This window comes from Oryctolagus cuniculus, chromosome 20, assembly GCF_051225735.1.
Source record: "Oryctolagus cuniculus isolate XC-2025 breed Fujian yellow rabbit chromosome 20, ASM5122573v1, whole genome shotgun sequence".
Taxonomy (NCBI): Eukaryota; Metazoa; Chordata; class Mammalia; order Lagomorpha; family Leporidae; genus Oryctolagus; species Oryctolagus cuniculus.
In genome coordinates, this window is record NC_142886.1 from 40,883,309 (window position 1) to 40,905,743 (window position 22,435).

Below are 22,435 nucleotides of genomic sequence, written 5' to 3' on the forward strand. Positions count from 1 at the left end.
GTGGAGCCTCTGCCCTGCGAAACAGGCCCGGCAGCAGATCCTCAGCTTGAGGGGAACTGGCTGCTCTACAGGGTCTTCACACGTTCACGGAAAGTGCTTACTATGAACAAATTACGCATGGATTGGAAGTTTGGAGGGGACACCAAAATAACTTACTTTTGGACTCTGTTTTTCCATGAACTCTTTGAAGTCTCCTCGTATTGTCAGGACACTCAAGCAACCCTCCTGAGAGGCCTGGGGGGGGGGGGGCAAGCTCCCTCCCAGGTGAGCCTTGGAAGCAGATCCAGCCGCCCCAGGCAAGCCCCTGAATGCCGGCAGCCTGGGCCACACCTCATCTAGACCGCAGGCTTGAGTGACCCAGCAGAACTGCCCAGCTCAGCTGCTCCAAACGCCTACTGCTGTAAGCCACGAACACGGGGGGTCATCTGCACACAGCAATGGGCACCTCACGCAGCTCTGAGCCTGGACTCATTCCGTCAGCGGACACTGCCTCCACAATCCTCAGCTGACGTAACAATTTCTCAGGGAGCTTGGGGAAGCTCCCTCCCTTGAAGACTGGCTCAGGGGCTTGTTCCCTTTGGGGTCCTCAGGCCGTGCAAGCCCAGCAGAGCTTCTGTGAGAGAGCAAGGAGCGGGCCCTGGAGCACACTGGGCAGGGGCTGCTCCCCTCTCCAGTCAGGGCTCCGCCCTCAGCGGTCTGCACACAGCTAGAGTTCCACTACCAGCCAGTCCGGGCTGCTGACATGGAGGACTGCTGATGTGTACTGTGCTTCTTTAACACTCTTTTTTTTAAACTTTATTCATTTATTTATTTAAAAGGCAGAGCATGGGGGTGGGGACAGAGAGAGAGAAGGAGAGATCTTCCATTTGCTAGTTCACTCCCCAAATGGCTCAACGACTGGGGCCTGGCTGGGCGAAAGCCAGGCACCAAGAACTCCATCCTGATGCCGGCGCCGCGGCTCACTAGGCTAATCCTCCACCTAGCGGCGCCAGCACACCAGGTTCTAGTCCCGGTTGGGGTGCCAGATTCTGTCCCAGTTGCCCCTCTTCCAGGCCAGCTCTCTGCTGTGGCCCGGGAATGCAGTGGAGGATGGCCCAAGTGCTTGGGCCCTGCACCCATGGGAGACCAGAAGTACCTGGCTCCTGCCATCAGATCAGCGCGGTGCGCTTTCTGCGGCGGCCATTGGAGGGTGAACCAACGGCAAAGGAAGACCTTTCTCTCTGTCTCTCTCTCTCTCACTGTCCATTCTGCCTGTCAAAAAATGAAAAAATAAATAAAATTTAAAAAAAAGAACTCCAGCCTGGTCTCCCACGTGGGTACAGGGGCCCAAGCACCGGGACCATCTTCTGTTGCTTTTCCAGGCACATTGGCAGGGAGCTGGATCGGAAGCAGAGCAGCTGGGACTCAAACCAGTACTCCCATAGAGGACACCCGACTGCAACAGCTCAACTCACTGCGCGACAACAATGACCCCTCCCGATCTTACGGGACTGAAGAACAACCGACAGAAGCCCTTCTCCTCCACTCCCCATCCCCAGGAAAAAAGCCCATAAATCCAAATCAAGTATCAGGTATTTACACATTGAGAGGTTTATTCTTTTCTTAAAGCTTGAACAAATACAACTTTATACACACACAAACTGGTAAAAAGTGAGCCCTTACTGCTTTGTTAAAAATTAAACCCATACACAAAGCTTTCTGGCTAAACTCTTGAAGCAAGAAAACCCCACAATCCTAAAACACACGCACTTCTTTTCACTCACGTGTGTCTTCAAGATGCTGTAACTCATTCAGACCTGCCTGAACAAGGGAAAATCAGCATGAAGACCACTCAGGGAAAAATGCACACCTCTAGTAACTGTCAGACAAGCAGTAAGTAACTCACAGTATAAAAATGATTAACTCCACATAGCTTACCTTTAATCAAAGGCAGTGCCAATTATCATCAGGATAAAGCATTCAAAGAACATTAAAATGACCTTACATATCTACAGCAACAAAAATAATATGTACCATTTAGTTTTCCTGAATAATCCAAGAAGGAAAGTTCACTATAAATCAATACTTGAAGGTTCTAGTGCAGCTAGAATCAATCAACTTCCAAAATAGAATTGCCATGAAATTCATAAACATGGAATTCAGGAAAGCAGGTAATGAAAATCTCTTCCTTACAAAATGCAGGGGCATCAAGGCAAACAAAATTTAAAAAGTCACTCCTTTCGGAAATTAAGGCTAGTAAACAGCACAGAAGGTGGCACAACAGACTTGATTCTTGGTGTGAGATTCACCACATTTCTTGCATTTTTAGAACGCTTTGAGTTCTAGACAGACTTGGCAAGAAGGCCAGGCAAGCCAATCGGATCCCATGCCAGCAGGGGCCTGGTGCCAGGTTGGGCCCATGGGAGTTTTCCCGAGGTGCTGCAGACCTGCTCAATCGCCACCCAAATTGATGTCTACACCCAAATAAGACGACATCATCGGCTCCCAAGGCAAGCTCTGTCTATGGACTTCCCAGTCTCACACTTCAACTTGTGGAAAAAGAGAATTAAAAGACACGTTGCTATGGGCAGTTTTTGAAATCTGTGTGTATAAGGGGTCTTCAAAAAGTTCATGGGAAGTGGTATTATTAAAAACTAAGCGGCTGGTGCCGCAGCTCAATAGGCTAATCCTCTGCCTTGTGGCGTCAGCACACCGGGTTCTAGTCCCGGTCGGGGCGCCGGATTCTGTCCCGGTTGCCCCTCTTCCAGGCCAGCTCTCTGCTGTGGCCAGGGAGTGCAGTGGAGGATGGCCCAAGTGCTTGGGCCCTGCACCCCATGGGAGAGCAGGAGAAGCACCTGGCTCCTGCCATCGGATCAGCGCAGTGTGCCAGCCGCAGCGCGCTGGCTGCGGCGGCCATTGGAGGGTGAACCAACAGCAAAAGGAAAACCTTTCCCACTGTCTCTCTCTCTCACTGTCCACTCTGCCTGTCAAAAATAAAAAAAAATAAAAAAAAACTATGCATGGATTTCAAAAAATTTTTTGCACCAAAATAAACATGTCCTTTCATTCTGTTGTTCCACAGACACTTTAACAACACTTTCGGCGTCTGAGAGGACAAGCAGGAGGAAGGTGGAAGCAGGGGAGACACACAGGTGAGGAACCCCAGGAAGCCAGGCAGAGCACGGCAAGGAACAGCCCAAGAAAAGGTGAGCGACCGTCAGTCTGAGGGGTTCATGCCGCCGCGTGGGCTGGACCCCCTGCTGCCCAGGAGGACGTGCGTGCTGGGCGGCTCGCTGGTCTCAACCTGATGGATGAGAACAAATCAGCCACCGCGCATCAGCCGCCCCACACAGCAGCAAGAAGGCTGCGCGGACCCTGAGAACCAGCCCCGGGACACCGGAAGCGAAGTTCTGCCAGAGATGGACCCACAGTCCTGGGTCTAAGACAAAGTCTGAAAGCAGGGCACCGACTACTGATCTTTATTTTATAAACAGAGCCACTCAGACTGGTGATTCTTCTGCCTGACAGGCCACCTCGGACTGCCACGTACTGATGCGACTGGACAGCAAACAGCTGTTTCTAGCTGTCCAAATCAGTTACTGTGGTGGCTGCACACAAGACAACCGTGGCTAAAAGATGTGGTGTTTACGGCTCTTCTTCACACGGTAACATGGTAATCTGGATGCAGCGAGAGCAAGCAGATTCCTGTAAGTGGAAGAAAGAAGGAATACCAGGGTGTGTGTGTGTGTGTGTGTGTGTGTGTGTGAGAGAGAGAGAGAGAGAGAGAGAGAGAGAGAGAGAGATGTATAGACCAAAAGAGAGGAGACGTTGAAGACAATTTACTTATGGATGTTAATTTGGGACAAAAACATTTCCCCTTGATGGAACAGAGGGTGGAGTTCTGTGTCAGCGCTGGGTGACGTCCCCAAAGCTGCCCCAGGACACAGTGCACATCGTCTTACGCTGGCATACACTAGACCATTGTCCTCTGCAGGAGGAGGTTCCAGACTTTCTGACACTCGGCTGTACTCTGGAAGAGCTGGTCCTCTGCGGGCTTCCTACAAGGGAGCCACAGCCTTGACGCCTGCCTCTGGGATGCCCTGAGCTTGCACTCCCCCAGGCACTGACCTGACATGAACTCCTTCTCCCCATTTTTAAGGACCATAAATCAACCTAGCTGCTGTCGCTGGGACAAGAACCAAAGTCACGACTGCTGTCTATTTTAAACACTGACACTTTTCTTTCTTGCTTCCATAAATACTAAATAGGAGAAGAGATAAAAAGAGAAAGAAGTATTTTCAAATTATTAAGAAAAAGGAGAAAACAACCTAATCCGTGAGGGAAGCCAAAGTGGGGGAAGGAACCCAGAAAACATTACATAGCCTGGCCATTTAAATAGGATGGTGTTCACGCCAAAGCCGAAAGTGCCCCCATGTTCTAAAACAACACGTGAGCAGCTCCAAGTCTACGACGTCCCAGCACGAAAGATGCACATCAAAGCAGCAAGGCATCAGCCCCACCTTTCCAGAACAGGCTGCAGTTGAGCTGTGCAAGCGGAAGTGAGTGTGGGGTCGCCAAGGGGGAGCCTCGCTTCTGCTGGGAACTACACTGGGCAGTGCGGAGCTCCCGGACTCCAGCTGCTGCGATCTGCTCAAATCCTGCCATGACGACCGCTTTCTGTTTGTTTGTTTAGATTTATTTATTTGAAAGGCAGAGAGTGACAGAGGGAAAGAGAGAGAAATCTTCTACTTGGTTCACTCCCCATATGGCCTCAATGGCCGAGTCAAAGCCAGGGGCCAGGAACTCCATCCATGTCTCCCACGTGGGTAGCAGGAGCCCAGATGCTTGGGTCATCCTCTGCGACCTTCCCAGGTGCAGGGAAGCTGGTTGCAAAGCAGAGCAGCTGGACTTGAACCAGTGCTCCAACGTGGGACGTCGGCATTGCAGCCAGTGGCTCAACTCACTGTGCCACAGCAGCCCCATGACCATGGTTCAATCTGATCATCTATGTGGCCCTCTGAAGTGAAGCTGGCTCACACGGCAGGACATCCTACAAAATAGCTAAGTGCAGGGATCTATTTTAAACCCATACCTAGACCAATAGGATAATATCAAAAATCTGTAACAGACACATACCTTACTCTCAGCTTCTACTTCCAATGCTAGTGAATATTCACTACACAGAATCAAGAGCAGACATTTTTAATTGAACTGCTATACAACAGAAGTCTTCATTAGTAAGTCTCCGCTGCACCGATATCTGCCCGTCCTTGGGACCAACACAGCGTACGGGTTCTCCTCCTCTTTGTTTTCCCTCCAGTACCCAGGCAGGGAGTCAGGCCACTTGACCCAAAGAACTGGAGGCCCAGAGAGGCTGAGTGACGCGCTCAGTCACCAACTGGTCAGTCTGGATGCACAGCACGTAACTGCATTCCTGCCTCCTTTCTGCACGTTTGTAAAATGCAAACTTCATCTCACTGGTTCCTCAATCTATGGCTCAAAAACAAACCGCTGATTCCAATGTCTAAATGCCTTCAAAGGAAGCAAATATTTATGTCTTAGTGCAATTGTGTGAAACTCTCCAGAATAAGATCTGCCTTGAAAACACTTTCCATGTCAAGTGCTAAGTATAATAATAAAAAACGAAATCAGCACCCTACGCCTGCGTGCTCTGATACAGTTTACGGTGCCTGATGCCGCCCCAGGGAACTGCTAATTTAGAGGTTGCCACAAGAGGCGAGTATACGCTTTCACTTTCTGCATGTTAAAAATATTTATCTTCAAACAAAAGTGAATTTCCGTCCTCCTCTGCTGGGGAGAACATTCCGTCTGCAGAGGAGTCACAGACAGCGGCCCACCGTGTTAGTGAGGAGTGCCAGCTATGCTTGTCATGCCGTAGGTAACACAAGTCCACTGTGGAAAAAGAATTCGCCAATTTGTTCATTTGCCGATCGCCCAACATAGGCTTTGAAAAACTGCTTTAACACCTTTTTAAGGGACAAAGGCATTTTCATGATATTTTCAAAGGTTAGATATTTATCAGGTTATTGCCCCCCAAAACAAAACAAACTCCCAGACTTAGCAAAATGAGTAGACTAATAACTTTCTTATTAAAATATTAACAGTGGGGGCCGGCACTGTGGCACAGTGAGTAAAGCTGCCACTTGTGACGCCCACGTCCCACACGGCACCAGTTAAAGTCCTGACTGCTCCACTTCCAATCCAGCTAATGTGCCTGGGAAAGCCATGCAAGATGACAGTGTTTGGGCCCCGGCACCATGTGGTAGACCTGGATGAAGCTACTGGCTCCTGGTTTCAGCCTGGCCTAACCCTGGCCATTGTGGCCATTTGGGGAGTGAACCAGAAGATTGAAGATCTCTGTCTCTGCCTTTCAAATAAATAAATAAACCTTTAAAAAAAGATATTAATGAAGAAGTGGTCAATAAAAAAATAAGCAACCTATTAACAATGTCTAGATAAAATCAGCCAAGTAAATAAAAATCATTCCTTACTTAAAACAAAGTACCTACTACCTGTGGATGTTTTAAATACTCTGAGGTCTGTTTTAATCAAATTCCAAACTGCCTGTGACGCTAAGCTCAAATAATCCTAGAACTCTGGAATGTCAGCACCTGTTACAGCTCTATGAGGTCTTCAGGAAACCAATGTGGTGTCACTAGTTGGCATTCTTTGTACCTACAGCCTTCATTTAAGAAACGAACACAGTTTCTCACACCCTTTTGGCTGACTGATCATTGTTAGAGTACTTCAGTACGAGCAGTATCACCGGCAGGGCAGAGGGTCAACGTCAGAAATGGGTCTTACTAATTAGGTGTTGGAATTCCCAAACTCATGCGTCAATGGATAAAAGGCATAAGTTCGCTCTCATGTTGATACAACTTTTGCATCCAATGAATGCAAGTGGTCAAAGATAAGGACACTCTACATGTATACAGTCGGTTTAGGGAGATAATACAGCCACTGACTTTAGCAAAATGGCAGAATCCTGAGTTGTACTAATTTCCTGACATTTCAAGGGCGTTGTGTGATGAAAAGACACTTATTCAAATGACTGCTCGAATAGAAAACAGAATTTTCAATAACTGTCCAAAAGCAAGACTTTAGAAAAGCACTTACTGAAGAAAACGTACGTGAAAGAGCCCGGAAGTGCCACTAAGTCACTGAGATCGAGAGTAAGGCCCAACCTTTAAAGCAGAGAGGAAAGTAACAACAGCTGGAGGTGGTCACCACTTCGCTCTATCCAAATGCTACCCATCACAGGGAATGGGAAAGAGAGAAGAGTCAAAGTTCTGATTTGCCTCTAATATGTTCACAGTCACATGCATGCAGTAGTAGTTTTCTCTTGGTAACACTGACATTTAAGCTATTCTGGAAGACTGAGAACATCAAGCCATTTTTTATTATTGCAAAGTATTTAATAAGTGCTTAGTTGCATGTGAAATGTTTTTCAAAAACTGAAGTTAAAATGGGAAACCACAAGGAGGCTGATTCTTTATGAGCTCTGGAGTTGACACATGTAAAAATTAAGACCTGAGTTTGTTCTCCATAAATCAGCTTCAAGAATTTTAACTCCAATTGTCAAATGCCTGCTCCGAGTTGAGTTTTTCCTGTTTGCCTAGCGTGTGTGCTGTACAAACTCACAGACAGGGAATTAAGCATCACTTTTAGCTTTCAAAAGGGGAGCCAAATATTATGGAGAAGGAGTGAACTGTGAAATGGGTTGATTGCTACATTTTAAAAAAGGCTGGCCGGCGCCGCGGCTCACTAGGCTAATCCTCCACCTTGCGGCGCTGGCACACCGGGTTCTAGTCCCGGTCGGGGCGCCGGATTCTGTCCCAGTTGCCCCTCTTCCAGGCCAGCTCTCTGCTGTGGCCCAGGAGTGCAGTGGAGGATGGCCCAAGTGCTTGGGCCCTGCACCCCATGGGAGACCAGGAGAAGCACCTGGCTCCTGCCTTCCGATAAGCGCGGTGCGCAGGCCGCAGCGCACCAGCTGTGGTGGCCATTGGAGGGTGAACCAATGGCAAAGGAAGACCTTTCTCTCTGTCTCTCTCTCTCACTATCCACTCTGCCTGTCAAAAAAAAAAAAAAAAAAAAAAAAAAAAAGGCTAAAAATACCTAAAGGAAGATACAGTCATCCAAAAGGTCTGTTTTTCCCTCTCACCCTCCTTCCATAAGAAAAGTCTACATTTAATTACTGCAAGTAGGTCTCAGAAATCACTAGGTAACCTATCTGTAAGAATAACAGCTGGGTAGTGATCCAGTGAGGGACAAGATCTCTCCTCACCTTCCACCTCTCTCCCGCTGCTGTTCTGCCTTTCAAGTAGATGAAACATAAATAAACAGATATTTAAAAATAGGCTCTAAGTCCCAAAGAGGCAGAGGTCTGATCTTAAGTACTGCTATACCGCCTATGTCTGGAACAGCACCTGGCCTGAGAGAGAAACGTCAGTTAAAAACCTTCAGTGGTTGAGGCAACAAATGAATGAACCTGGTGCCCTCCCATGAATTCCTGACAGCCTAGCAATCGCTGCCAGACGCCAACGTGGGAACCACCATGGTGACTGAAACGGCTGGGACCCTACTGCTGCATGTGGCCACCACAGAGCGGGCTGGTAACCGGACTGAAACTTCCTTTCGTTCAAAACACCTATGAAAGCTCAGTGAAACACATGCCATCTTTTAGACATCGGGCAAAGCAGAGCAGCTAGGACTTGAGTGACAGTTCCTGACGGGAAGCCCCTGAAGCAGGCTCCACCCTCACTCTGAGTCCCCTGAGGGCAGTGTGGTCAGAGCACAGGCAACCCAGGGCCTCGCCGAAGCAGAAGGCCTGCTTGGCCGAAGACACAGAAGCTGGTGTTTGGGTTGTGAAAGTAGCCAGGACCTGGTGCCAGAATCCCAGAGAAGAACAAACCTCAAGAGACTTGCACCCAAAAGGCTGCTTCAATCAACTCACTTCCCAGTTCAACCCTGGAGGTGTTGCTGACCCATACTCCACTCAGGTGCACAGTGGGGACCTCAGGAAACCCAGCAGAACAGCAGCAGCTGGGACGCTGCAGAACTAAGCCGAGGTTTCAGCAGCTCTGGACGCTAAGGAGACAGAGGCTGGATTCAAGGCCACCAAGGGGAAGCCTTGCTAAACACCCCCGATTCCAGCTGAGACCCCAAGCAGGCTATGTTTTAAGAGTAAGAGCAAAACTGAAATATACAAGCCCTAACAAAGCCTACAATCAAGCTTCAGTGGGATTACAGTGACCACCTGTTCTTTACCTCTTCCAGAAGAAAACATAAGCATTTTAGGGGAAGATAACATCACCCACAGCCTCTACAATCTTTAATACACAATGTATGGCATTGAGCCAAGCTCAGGAACAAACAACTGAAAACCAGGAGAAAACGCGCACCAGAGAAACAATCAGGTGACAGCAGTGCAGACTCCGGATTTCTCAGACAAGAGTTGCAAAGTTATTCTGATTCATATGCTCAAGAAGAGAGAGGAGAAGACTGAGACCTGGAGATGATAAAAGACAGTCGATTCATATTTTGGAACTGAAAATATATTTAAGACCCATTAGACCTAGCAGAACAGATGAGCGAATCATTAGACATGTCAAGGAAGACTTCACAGAGCACAAGGAATGGGATGACGTCCTCAAACCATGACCCCAGAATTTCACACCGGGCAAACACACCCGTCAGAAATAGAGGCAAAAATGACTGGTACACTCCAAGTGGGTGGATGTTATGATGCATGAATTTTACCTCAATAAAGGTGTTCGCAAAAAGTAAAGGCAAAAGAAGGTTTCATACAACAAAGCTGAGAATTCACTGACAGCAGAGTTGGCACTAAAATAAACAGTAAAGAGAATACTCCAGGCAGAAGAAAAACAATAACAGATGGAAGTAAGAAATGACAGGAGGAATGAAAAACACTAGAAAATGTAAATATGTGGATAAACAAATCTGAATACAGACCCTTGTAGCAGTACAGAGCATCCTTAATTAAAATATCTGAATTGGAAAGGCTTCCAAATCTGAAATTTTTGAGAGCTGACAACGATGCACAAACACTTTTGAATGCTGGAGAACTCTGGATTTCAGATTTTTCACATTAGGTACATTCAACTGAAAAAGTCCATGCAAATATTCAAAAACTCTGATCCAAAGCCCTTCTGGTCTCAGGCATTTTGGATAAAGGATTCTCAACCTATAGAACTACTATACTAACATTAAAATTAATGTCTTGTAAAGGTTAAAATATAAGTACATTTAGAATGTATAAGTAAAAACATATGACACTAATAACATAAAAGGAAGGAGGAGGTAAACAGATTTAAATTGTAGTGAAGTATTTCCAAGGTTGGGAAATAATAATGTACCAATTTAAGGCAGACTGTGGTAAGATGCATGTTGTAATCTTTAAGGTAACTGCTAACTGAATTTCTAAAAATCTCCAACAAACTAACACAGGAGGAAAAACAGACAATAGAAAAATACTTGGTTTATGCTAAAGAAGAGAGAAAAAGAGAAATACAGGAGCAAAGAGGAAACAGGACAATGGTGAACAAACTGTAAGATGGTAGACTTAACACCAGTAATCGGGACTGGTGCTATGGCTTAGTGGGTTGAGCTACCACCTGCAGTGCTGGCATTCCATATGGGTGTTGGTTCAAGTCCACTTCCAGTCCAGCATCCTGCTAACGTCCCTGGGAAGGCAGTGGAAAATGGCCAAGTACTTGGGCTCCTGCACCCACATGGGAGACCTGGAAGAGGCTCCTGGCTCCTGGCTTCAGCCTGGCCCAGCCCCAGCTGTTGCAAGCCATTTGGGGGAGTGAATCAATGGATGGAAGACCTCTCTATTTCTCCTTCTCTCTCTCTCTCTCTGTAACCCTCTCAAGTAAATAAAATACATCTTAACGGAAAAAAAAAAGAGAGACAGTAATCACCAATCACACTAACCAAATGGACTAGATACTCCAATTAAAGAAACTTTCCCACAAAGACAACGTCTCATTCAGGTGGTTTTAATGGTGAAGTACTTTAAACCTAAGAAAAAATAACACCAGCTACAAACTCTTTCAGAGTATGGAAAAAGAGGAAACACTCCGCCAAATTGTTTTAAGAGACCAGAATAATGCTGATACCAAAACTTGACAAAGTTAATAAGGAAAGAAAAAATTATAGGTCTATCCTTCTTATGAAGAAGTCTCAGGCAAAAGATTGGCAAGTTGAATCGAATGATGTATCTGAGCAAGTGGGGTTAATTCCAAGTGCACAATCTTTGAAAATCAACACATATAATTTATCACTGTTATAGAATAAAGGAGAAAAAACCAAAGGATCACCTCTACTGAGGCAGAAAAAACATTAGTAAAAACTCTCAGAAAACTAGGAATAAAAGAAAAAATCTGATAAATGATACCTATAAAATATGCAGCAAATACCAAACTGAATGGTGAAATACTGATTTTTTTTTTTTTTAGTTCAAGAACAAGTCAAAGAAGTCCCTTATCACTACTTCTGTTAATCATTTTACAGGAGATCCTGGTCAGCTCAATAAGGCAAAAAATAAAAAAATAAAAAATAAAACTTGGAAAGAGAAATGAAATTATCATTAGTTGCAAAGTATGTGACTGTATACATGAAGAAATTCTAAAGAATCTATACAGTATTGGAATTAAAAAGTGGATTTAGCAAGGACAAGATGTAAGGACAACATACAAAAATCAATTATATTTTTACACACCAGAGAAGAATTAAATAATAAATAAAACATCAAAATCCTAGAAATAAATCTTAGTTCTACATATAAATTTATAAAATATTGCTAAGACAAAGCAAAGACCTAAATAAATATAGGAATACACCATGTCTTTGGATTAGAAAACACAAAATTCCAACGATATATTCTCTTAAATTCGATCTGTATATTTAATTCAACACTGATCAAACCCAAACATTCAACCTGAGGAAACCGACAAACTTACTCTAAAATGCATACATGGAAGTGCAAAGTATTAAGAATAACCAAAAATATTTGGGAGAAAACCTAAAGGAGATGTCTTACACTATCAGATACGAAGACTGTAAAAACCCTGGGCTTTTCCATGTATTTGCTGGGTCAATAGACATTGGCTACTATTTCACTCCAGACACCGATTTCAGTAGGTGGATCCCAGGCCTAAAGTGAACAGTAACAAATAAGGCTTTTTAAAAGAAAATAAGAACGGCTGGCGCCGCGGCTCACTAGGCTAATCCTCTGCCTGCAGCACCAGCACCCCGGGTTCTAGTCCCGGTCGGGGCGCTGGATTCTGTCCCGGTTGCTCCTCTTCCAGTCCAGCTCTCTGCTGTGGCCCGGAAGTACAGTGGAGGATGGCCCAAGTGTTTGGGTCCTGCACATACATGGGAGACCGGGAGGAGGCACCTGGCTCCTGGCTTTGGATCGGTGCAGCGCGCGGGCCGTGGTGGCCATCAGGGGAGTGAACCAACGGAAGGAAGCCTTTTCTGTCTCTCTCTTTCACTAACTCTGCCTGTCAAAAAATTAATTAAATAAACAATAAATAAATAAATAAATAAAAAGAAAATAAGAATATAATCTCAGGATAGATATTTATCAAGTTAGGGTATAAAACCCATAAACCATTAAGTTAAAGATTGGCCTATTAGACTTGATACAATTTTTGGTCACCAAAGGAAACCATTTAGGAAAGTGGAAAAGCAAAAACCAAAAACAAGGTATCTATAACAATATATCAGGGAAAATACCCCTCATACCCATGAATCATAAAGGACCCTTGAAAATCAGTAAGAAAACCCAATAAATGTGAACAAATGACTTGAACAGGCACACGATAAATGAGGGTACCCAAATGGTTAGCAGAAATATAAAGGGTGCTTCACATATCATTACTTATCAGGGAAATACCACTAAAACCACAGATAAACCCTTGCCAGAATGGCTAAAACCACCCTGAAGTGGATTTGACAGGATTTGACAACCACAATGAAAAATACACTTGCTAAATCTACTAAGGCTGGTAGTACTAAATGTTGATGATTTGAAACAACTGGACCTCACAGACACTCTTGGTAAGAGTGTAAATTTGTACAGCCAATGTTGAAACCTATTCAGTACCATCTTCTAGCTAAATAAACATTCATCTCATGACTCAGTAGCTTCACTCCTATGGCTAAAGCCAAGAGAAACAAGCATTCATGTCCATTAAAAGACATGTCCAAGAATGCTCATGGCAACCCAAAATGATACATGACCCCAATGCTCATCAACAGGATAAATAAACTGCGATATATCCATCTGATGGAACGCTACAGAGCAATGAGAAAGAGCAATTAAGACAACACACGCAATAACAAAGAATTTCACAGATATGATGCTGATGAAATAAACCCAAATACAAAATACTGCAGGCTGCTACTTCCATTGACAGGAAACAAGCCCAACGACAGAAGTCAGAGTTCGGGCTCCGTCTGGGTAGGGAGCGGCAGCCTCCTCCTGATCCAGGCACTGGGTGGACATGCCATATTACAATGAATTTACAAAAATATGATCACTAGCTAATGAAGCCTCAGTCCTTTATTTGGACTGATCTCTGGCCATGCAGTGTCCATGGTCAGGGCATGGAACACTGGAAAAAGTTGGGGGAGTTGGGGAAGCAAAGAGGAGAAAGTTACCACATGTGCCTCCTGGGAGAAAAGGACCTCCTGAGACAGCCCATGTGGACACGTTAAACAAGTTCCTTCAAGGCTGTATGGAGATTCCTCAGAGATCTGAAACAGATCGACTGTAAGACACAGCCATCCTACTCCTGGGAACTTTCCCAAAGGGAATTAAGTCAGCATGTGAAAGAGTTATTTTGCACTCCCACGTTTACTGCAGCTCAACTCACAACAGCTAAGATATGGAATCAACTCAGATGTCCATCAACCGATGGCTGGATGAAGAAATGTGGTATATATACACTACGGAATACTACTCAGCCATAAAAATGAATACTCTGTTTTGCAACAAAATTGATGCAACTGGAAGCCATTACACTTAGTGAAATAAGCCAGTCTCAAAAAGGCAGATATCATATTTTCTCTGGTAAGTGGCAACTAATATGGAATACAGAAAAATGTACAGGAATGAAATGGTCACTTTGGGATACAACTGTCATTTTCAGCTCGTGTTACTACTCCTGTGGAACACAGTCTTACTTTTTACTGCTTGGATATAGGATCAGTAGCAAATTAAGCATGTGAATACAGCATGGATTGAAGTTATGTGTCTGCAAAACTGATGGAGAGAGGGATGGAGATTGGGGGGAGCAAGGGAGTGGGGGAACTGTGGTTGTCTTCTTGGAACTGCCCCTATGGAATGCAACAAAATCATTCTCTTTATAGTAATTTAAAAAACCCCAACATGTTCCCTCACTCCCAGAGTAGACAACATTTTAAAAAATATAGCCACTGGAATCGCATTTTCATATCTTAGAGTTAAAGCCACTCATTTCATCTCACAACAGCACCGTATTTCCTTATTCCTAAATGATTTTCATCCCACGTTTTTCTTATTTTTAAAGATTTATTTATCTATTTGAAAGGCAGGGTTAGAGAGAGGAGGAGAGACACAGAGGGAGAAAGCTCTTCCATCCACTGTTTCATTCCCTAAATGCCTGTATGGCCAGTGCTGAGCCAGGAGCTTCCTCCATGTCTCCCACGTGAGTGGCCGAGGACCAAGCACCTGGACCACCTTCTGCTGCTTTCCCAGGTGCATTAGCAGGGAGCTGGGTGGGAAGCAGAGCAGCCAGGATATGAACCAGTGCCCATATGGGATGCTGAGTCACAGGCAGCAGCTTAGCTTGCTACACCGTAATGCCAGCCCCTCATCTCACGTTCCTGTTCTCTGTCCCAGTCATCTCACGTTCCTGTTCTCTGTCCCAATCAAGTCTTTGTGTCTCTGATTTTAATTACAGTCTATCCATGTACATCAGACTGGAGACTCACAGAAGTACTCAGCGTGGGTTTACGTGGATGTGTGTGGACCACTACAGCAAAGCAAACTTCACGCAAGAGGCACGCACGGAGTGTGGACTCCGCAGACGTGGTCAAGGAACAAAACCCACACGCAGGGGACGGGGACGGCATTCCCTGGAGCTGAAGCTTGATGATCTTTTTACTCGACTGTCCACAGAGAACAAAACAAATAGCGTTTTTCATCTTCCATATGCTTTCCAGGAAGACAAATTCTTATGTCTGTAAAGCTGTGGAAGAACAGCTACTTAGATTGTTGCAGCTTAAATTACTCTCAACCAGATTTCAATTCCACACCTAAGGATGCCTATCATTTAGACAGAAGTATATCTACCAGCTACATAGTAAAATGCCAGAAATTCCTCTAGCTATGTGTATGTGTTTCCCTCTTCGTTTCAACAACCCATGCCAGCCAAGTTATCAGTTATTAGGGATTCTTTTCAAACTGTTAGTACTGAAGCATTAACGTTTTATGTGATAAAGCACCCTATGCTTCCTTTCTTACTCACCAAAGAATGAGAATTATTGTATATTCAGTCATTCCTCGTACTGGGATTTGTAATTTTAGCCAATGGGATAGTGGTACAGTACCAAGACCTTGGAGCCAGCAGTGATGGCACAAGTGCCTGAGCTCCTGCCACCCACGTCAGAGACCCGGACCAAGGTCCAGGCTTCAGCTTCAGTCCCAGTCCTGTTACCGGCATGTGGGGAGTGAGCCAGAGACGGGAGCTCTTTGTCTCCCTCTGCATCTCAAATACATAAAAACTTTCTAAAATGAAAAACCTACTCTGCATACTCGAAGGTCCACCATAGCAGTAGCTCATTGTTGTTGTTAAGGAGCAGAGACAGAGCCCCCATCTACTGCTGGTTCACTCTCCAGATGCACTCTCCACAGCGCAGCTGGGCCAGGAACCCAATCCATGTCTTCCCTGTCGCCGGGCAGGAACCCAACTGCTTTGGCCATCACTGTTGCCTCCCAGGTTCTATGCTAACACGAAGCTGGCATTGGCAGTTGGACCCGGGGCTCAAACACAGGCAACTCCGGTAAGAGATGTGGGTGTCTTAACAACGAGGCCAAACGTCACCCCCAGCAACAGGTCTTTAGTGGTAACTGTCACAGACCCCTTCCAACACAGCGAGGCACACTGAACAGGGCCAGCCTCGTACAGTTACTAACAGAACTGCACTTTAAAACTGCAGGCCGGTTTCCTCTTACTGGATTTTAAAATAAAGCAAAGAGAAATGACTTGTTCAGTCTGTCTCTAAGTAGAAACCGCTAGGGAATGAAACCACGGCATTCTACTAATATAACTTAAATTTCCTTTTTTAAGTCATGACATTTATTATTTCTGTTTTGTTCTTTTTTTAAGTTAGGAGGACTTCAAAATATAAATGAGATTTAGAAACTGCTCAACATATGAAAGGAACAAAAATGAAACTGGACTTTTTGTTTAAGGGACAAATTTTATGAGACAATACAAATGAAAAGTGTTATACAACAGAAACGAATGGAAAGGAAACACAGTGCAACACACTGTCCCACTTTCCTGGCTCTCAGCAGCAGCCACGGCATTACACAGTAGCTTTCGTCACTCAAGTAGCACTGAAACCAGCAAAGCACGACCATCTGTCCCTCTGTCTATCCCAGCAGAAACACACCAGGAGAATCAAGCCTGATGGGTAACCTTATTATTTAGTACAAGACTGTTGTCTTGTAATAGAAGTCTCTTTCCAAACACGAAATATCAGCGTTTTGCCCTGTGGTTAGAAGTAATAAGGAACAGGACACAGCTGGCAACAACTAGCACCCGTTGTTCACCCCTAGGAAGACGCTAAGACACAGACATTAGGCAGCCACGGCAGTTTCTTCCTCCTTTCACCTAAGGAAAACATTTCAGCAATGGCATTGCTTGGTTCAGTCAAGAAACAGCAGCCGTGGGTGGCAGAGCTTTGGGAACAGCCAGCGACTGCTTACCGGATGTATCAGGGCGCTGGGCACACAACGCCAAGAGCACAGAAGAAATAGTTTAGAAAACCCAAAAGTAAGCAGTGCTGAAGCTGAAGACTGGAGTGAGACTTATAAAATGTTAAGAAGATGTTACCTCTTTGAAAATATCCTTTTCCCCTAAAAACCACAATTACATAAAATATTCTCTCTGAAGAACGTCACAATTTGGAGTGGCGCTCCCTAACAAGACAGCTAATAAAAGTTTATATTGCTGGAGTTGCAATTATCTTTCAGTCGTTTCCATTTAAAATACTTGATACATACTTCCTCTGTTGATCTAAGTTTTTGTTTCATTCTTGGGTTTTACAATAATTTTACATTTGAATTCCAAATTTCACTAGAGCCTCTCCCATTCATTTCAGTGACAGACAAAGGTATCAAGTGTTGATGGCCACTAACGTGGGGGATACAACTAACTGAAGACCAGAAACTGGGGTGTTAGGGTGTCAGATAGTTCAAAGACATTTTAAGATACCTCATTATGGTAATTTACTTAAAAGACAACTATTTTGACATCATGTAAATGGCATTTCTGGATTTAACTTACTTAGATATCAAGAAATACTGCAAGTGTTACCACTCAAATCGTGCTACTAGCTGAACATCCTTAATCTGATCATCCAAACTCTGAGAAGTTCCAAAATCCACAACTTTTTGAGGATCAACATGATCCACAACTAGAAAATTCCACAGCTGACCTCTCGTAATGGGTTGCAGTCAAAATGCAGACACACTGGAAGTGCCGTATAAAATTACCTTTAGACTATGTGTGTAAGATACATATGAAACAAAAATGAATTCTCTGTTTAGATTTGGGTGCCACTCCCAAAATATCTCACATATATGCAAATATTCCAAACTCTGAAAAAAAATCTAAAATCCAGAACATTTCTGGTCCCAAGTATTTTGGATAAAGATACTCAGCCTGGACCACTGGGAGAACCCCAAGTGCTCTAAGGCATACGTATGAGGGTACTTCACAGTTTGTGGAAAATGGAATTAAAATGTTTATTTTGGTGGCAAAAATGTTGAAAGTCATGCATACTTGTAGAATCAGTAATTTAGAAATTTTCAACATTGCAAAGCACTCTGTCCTTAATAAATATGACAAAAACAGGTGTCTGAAATGGGGCACGATGAAAAACTAGATAATAAAACAAATACTTCCATAAAGTATTTGAGAATATACTATTAAAAAAATAAAGTGAGATACAGTAGGGTTTGTATCTTTTTTTAAAAAAAGTCCCCAATGCTATCCTAGTAGGCTTCTTTAAAATAATTTACCTTATATTTAAAATGCAGCCATTTACATACTTAAGAAATCAGCTGCAATGTAAAAACAAAAACAAAAACAAAAACAAAAAACAAGAAGCAGTCTTGGATGGATAAATGAAATCTGTGACTCCAAGAGAGACCTGTATGCTTAAATTAACTCAGAAGACTGATTTTTTCTATTCTAGTAGTTCTGTGATTTCTTATTTTATAGAGGTTTGGAAAAATTACTGAATTTCAAAATAGTGAATTTACCTCATTCAGCCAGAATCCGGGTTACTAATTAGAAGAAACTGGTCTTTCTTAATTTGTTTCCTCTATTGTCCTCATTTTCTTATTCTTGACTCTCAATGTATTAGGCATAAGTAATTACAAAATCAGAATTTACGTTGGTATGAAAACTGTATCTAATCTCATCAAGAAGGGAGGAAGCCCTGAAATTAATGTCATAAAGAGAATTCAGTGTTGTATTTATTTTCGTTACATCTACTTCATTTTACTACTTATAGCAATAAAGAGTCCTTTCATGCGACACTTTGATAATCAGTATTTTTCAGTGTTTATTTCTGATGTGACTAAATGAAGAGCTTGGTGAGTCTTAGAGACCGCACACGACTTGGCCGCCGCGACGCACAGCAGAGGGCGTCTTTCTGGTTTTCTGCGAGGGCACCTGACAAAGCGAGGCGCACTGAGTGTTCCCTGGGGGCTTTCTGGATTACCCAGGCGGGCCCCTCGGTCCAGTGGCCTCACCTGCCCCTCCCACTCTGCTGCCTTCCTACAGCTTCACTGTCAAGTGCCCCAGTAGGAGACCCAAGGGAAATTAAAGACAAGCAACCCCATCAGTTGCCACCATCACAGTGAGTGGATCTCATCCCTGACCATCAGGGGTATACTGCTTTTTTAGGGACCAACTTCTATTATCAAAACAGTCTCTGTGGTTTGGACTTTCCAACTAGCATTTTCTAGCAAGACTTGAGGAGCTCACTTACACATTTCTAGATGTAGCCAATGTAAATATCAATAGATGCTTTCTTGATTGTTACAAATCTGTGCCTGATGACATCACATTTTCTGAATCAGCCATTGTTTTGGTAATAATTCACACAAAATTTCCCATCATTACTAGGAATGACTGAAAGCCAGGAGCACAAAACTTTCATTAATTCAATCAGAATTATGTAACCATTTGGGGCAGTGAAAAGTATAAAAAAGTTACACCCAACAAGCACTGTGGACAAAAATGTGAACAGGATAATACATTATTTTCAAAATATTTTAATATTTGCCTTTTTTTGCCTGAGCTATTAATATATACATTGATTTAGTAATAAATACACTAATACATAGAGTGCAATCCTTTTTAGTATTCCTAACTGATTGAAATTAATGCTGCTATTACGTCAAGAAAGGAATAAATAAATATCATGCCCAAATTCCAAACTAATGCTCAAGAGGTTATCATTGACAAAAACTATGAAATGAACACATTGGGCATTATATGTTTAAACGCAATTCCTGTAAACACACAGCAAAGATCACTTCTCAGTCCTGATATTTCGTGTGATGGCTTTAACAGAAACACAACATACAAATCCTGTCACTGTTTTTTTTTGCATAGGGAATGAACTGTGTTTTAAATGCAGCAACCTTCAGTCTAACGTCTATCGCACAGCACTTGGCTATATGAATTCAGAGCTTGAGCAGTAAAAGTGCTCTGCTTAAGTTTATAAAATATGCTTTCTGGATTTAAAAATTAACAGCAAAATGTCCAAACAAGTCATAGGTATGATCCTAAAATAGTATGTACATAATATCCGACTACAGGAGGAAAGCGCTCACTGTAGTACAACACAGTGTACGAATATGAGCACAGTGTTCAGTAAATTTCCCTTTAGGTTTTCCTCACATTGGTGTCGAAGGGCGAGAGCGCGTCACACACACGCCCGGTCTGCACGAAGCGGAGAGGGACCGGAGACAGATGCAAACATGACAGGAGATGGCGAAGACACAGTACATACGCTTCCAACAGGGCACTTTACAGTCCGTTTTCTTTACTCCCGCTCCTCTATAAAGTGCAGTATTACTTACAACAGACATGTACCTTAATTTCTTGCAACAGCCATTAAACCCAGTCGCCAGGAAAGAACAGTGCAAAATTAAAAACAGACGGCGCTTAGCATGCATCTCACGTGGGTCCCCGACACGGCGCACGGGACCTAAATTCTTAAATCTTTTTAAAACTTTTTAAGAAACAGATTAATAATAGCAAGTTACCATCATACATAACCATAAAATAAAAATAAGTTAAAACTCTCTCTCGAGAAATAGGCAAAAGTCACACATACAGTTCCTCACGCAACCGCCTCCGAGGACCTCCGCGCCGCCCAGGGCGCGCACCCCACGTGACGCCCACAAGGCCCCGCGGCGGCCGCGCCTGCGCAGTCGGCAGACCCGCCTTGCTCCTTCCAAACCCTCGGGCGGCGCCATGCTCGGCCGCCACGAGGCGCCACGGCGCCCGGTTCACAGTAACCTTCCTGCTCCAGTGCTTTGGGACGAGGATAACCTCAGAGGTTTTCCGGAAAAGCTTCCCGCGAGGCAGATCCCAGGAGACCCCCGGGCCGGGAGTTCAGAAGCACAGGGCTCGGCCCCGGCGGGCGCGGTCCTCAGTCGGAGAACTGGAAGAGGCCGTCGCTGGGGCCGCCGTCGGGCTGGCTGGGCGGCAGCGCCGCCGTGGGCGTGGTCTTGCCGTGCGAGTGCGAGGACGACGAGTGGGAGCTCTCGCTGGAGCTGCTGCGCGTCTCGGTGCTGGTGCTGGTCTTCTTCATCTTGCGCCTCTTGGCCAGCGGGGCCTTATCCACCGTCTGCAGGCAGAAGCCCTCTCGCTTGTACTTGTTGAAGGCCTGGGGAGAGAAGGGAGCCGTGTGAAGGCGGTCCCGGCTGCGTGGGGTTTGGGCAGCTAAGCCGTTTCAGCCTGCACACCCCGGCCTCCCTGCGGGGCAGAGGAGTTCCTGGAGCAGTCCGGGAACATCTGTTTAAATCCAGCCAGCCGGACTGCCCGGGTGTCGGGACTCTAAGGCGTCTTGCAGCTCAAGCAGAAACCTTCCACCCTCCGGAAGCTTCCGAGTAGCATCAGCGGCCTGAGAACCAGCCCTCCCGCCGCGTCTGCAGAGCCTGGGCTGTAACCCTGTGACCGCAGAGCCCCGCCCAGAGCCGACAGGCCCATCCGGGGTCCCTGCTGCCACCTGCCCACAGCCCGGTGTTCACGTGTCAGCCTCAGGTTCGGGCAGTGCCGCGGTCACTGCTGACGGCCTCGTCCTGGGAGGATCCATCACCCCGCATTCTCGCTCCACACCCAACACCTCCTGGCCTATTAATTGTTTAAAAGATTATTTGAGAGGGGGGAGGGGGAGAGCAAGCACTTCCATCTACTTGTTCACTTCCCAAAGGCTTCCTGACAGCGGGGGGCTTCCTGACAGCTGGGGGGCAAAGCGTGAAGCCAGGGACAGCTGCGGAGCAGGGAGCCAGCTACGTGAGCCGGCACTGTCGTCTCCCAGGATCCGCAGCAGCAGGAAGCGGGAGTCAGGAGCTGGTGCCAGGAGTCAAACCCAAGTCCTCTCACGTGGGAAGCGGATGTCCTAAACAGCGTCTTGACCCCTGGCCAAACGCCCACTGCTGTCCATTTTTCAAATCCATTTCTGCAGGTGAAGAAACCGCGCCATTCCTCTGGCTCCCCTAAGATAATCCTATCAGCGGTCATGTTACTTCTCCCTAACTCATCCCCCCCTTACACTCTCTTCATCTGCTCGCATCTGCTTGGCACGGATGTGCACAGCACAGAGCTTGCCATGTGGTCTCGCCTCTCAGACCTGCACTCTACACTTACCACCAAGGAGCTCCTCATTTCTTCCAGTCCCTAGGATAGCCTGTGCCCTAGAGGGTTGCTGAATGGACTTTCACACAAGCCTTAGTTTCCAATCTGTGCTTGTTTTTTTTCTTTTTAAGAAAATGAGGCCAGTGCTATGGCGCAGCAGGTTAGCCATGGCCTGTGGTGCCAGCATTCTATGTGGGTGTCGGTTTGAGTCCCGGCTACTCCACTTTGGATCCAGCTCCCTGCTAATGTGCCTG

At 45.2% G+C, this 22,435-nt stretch overlaps 1 protein-coding gene across 6 annotated transcripts in view; it reads right to left on the minus strand.

The window, feature by feature from the left end:
* Nucleotides 1-1,567: 1,567 nt before the first annotated feature.
* Nucleotides 1,568-22,435, minus strand: part of RPS6KA5 (ribosomal protein S6 kinase A5) — a 190,056-nt gene continuing 169,188 nt past the window's right edge. For all 6 annotated transcript variants that reach the window (XM_002719601.6, XM_089322100.1, XM_051826133.3 and 3 more), the window contains one exon: nucleotides 1,568-21,210. In XM_002719601.6, the coding sequence (XP_002719647.2) occupies nucleotides 20,974-21,210 (237 nt within the window). In that variant the 3' untranslated portion in view covers nucleotides 1,568-20,973. The remainder of the gene's footprint in view (nucleotides 21,211-22,435) is intronic.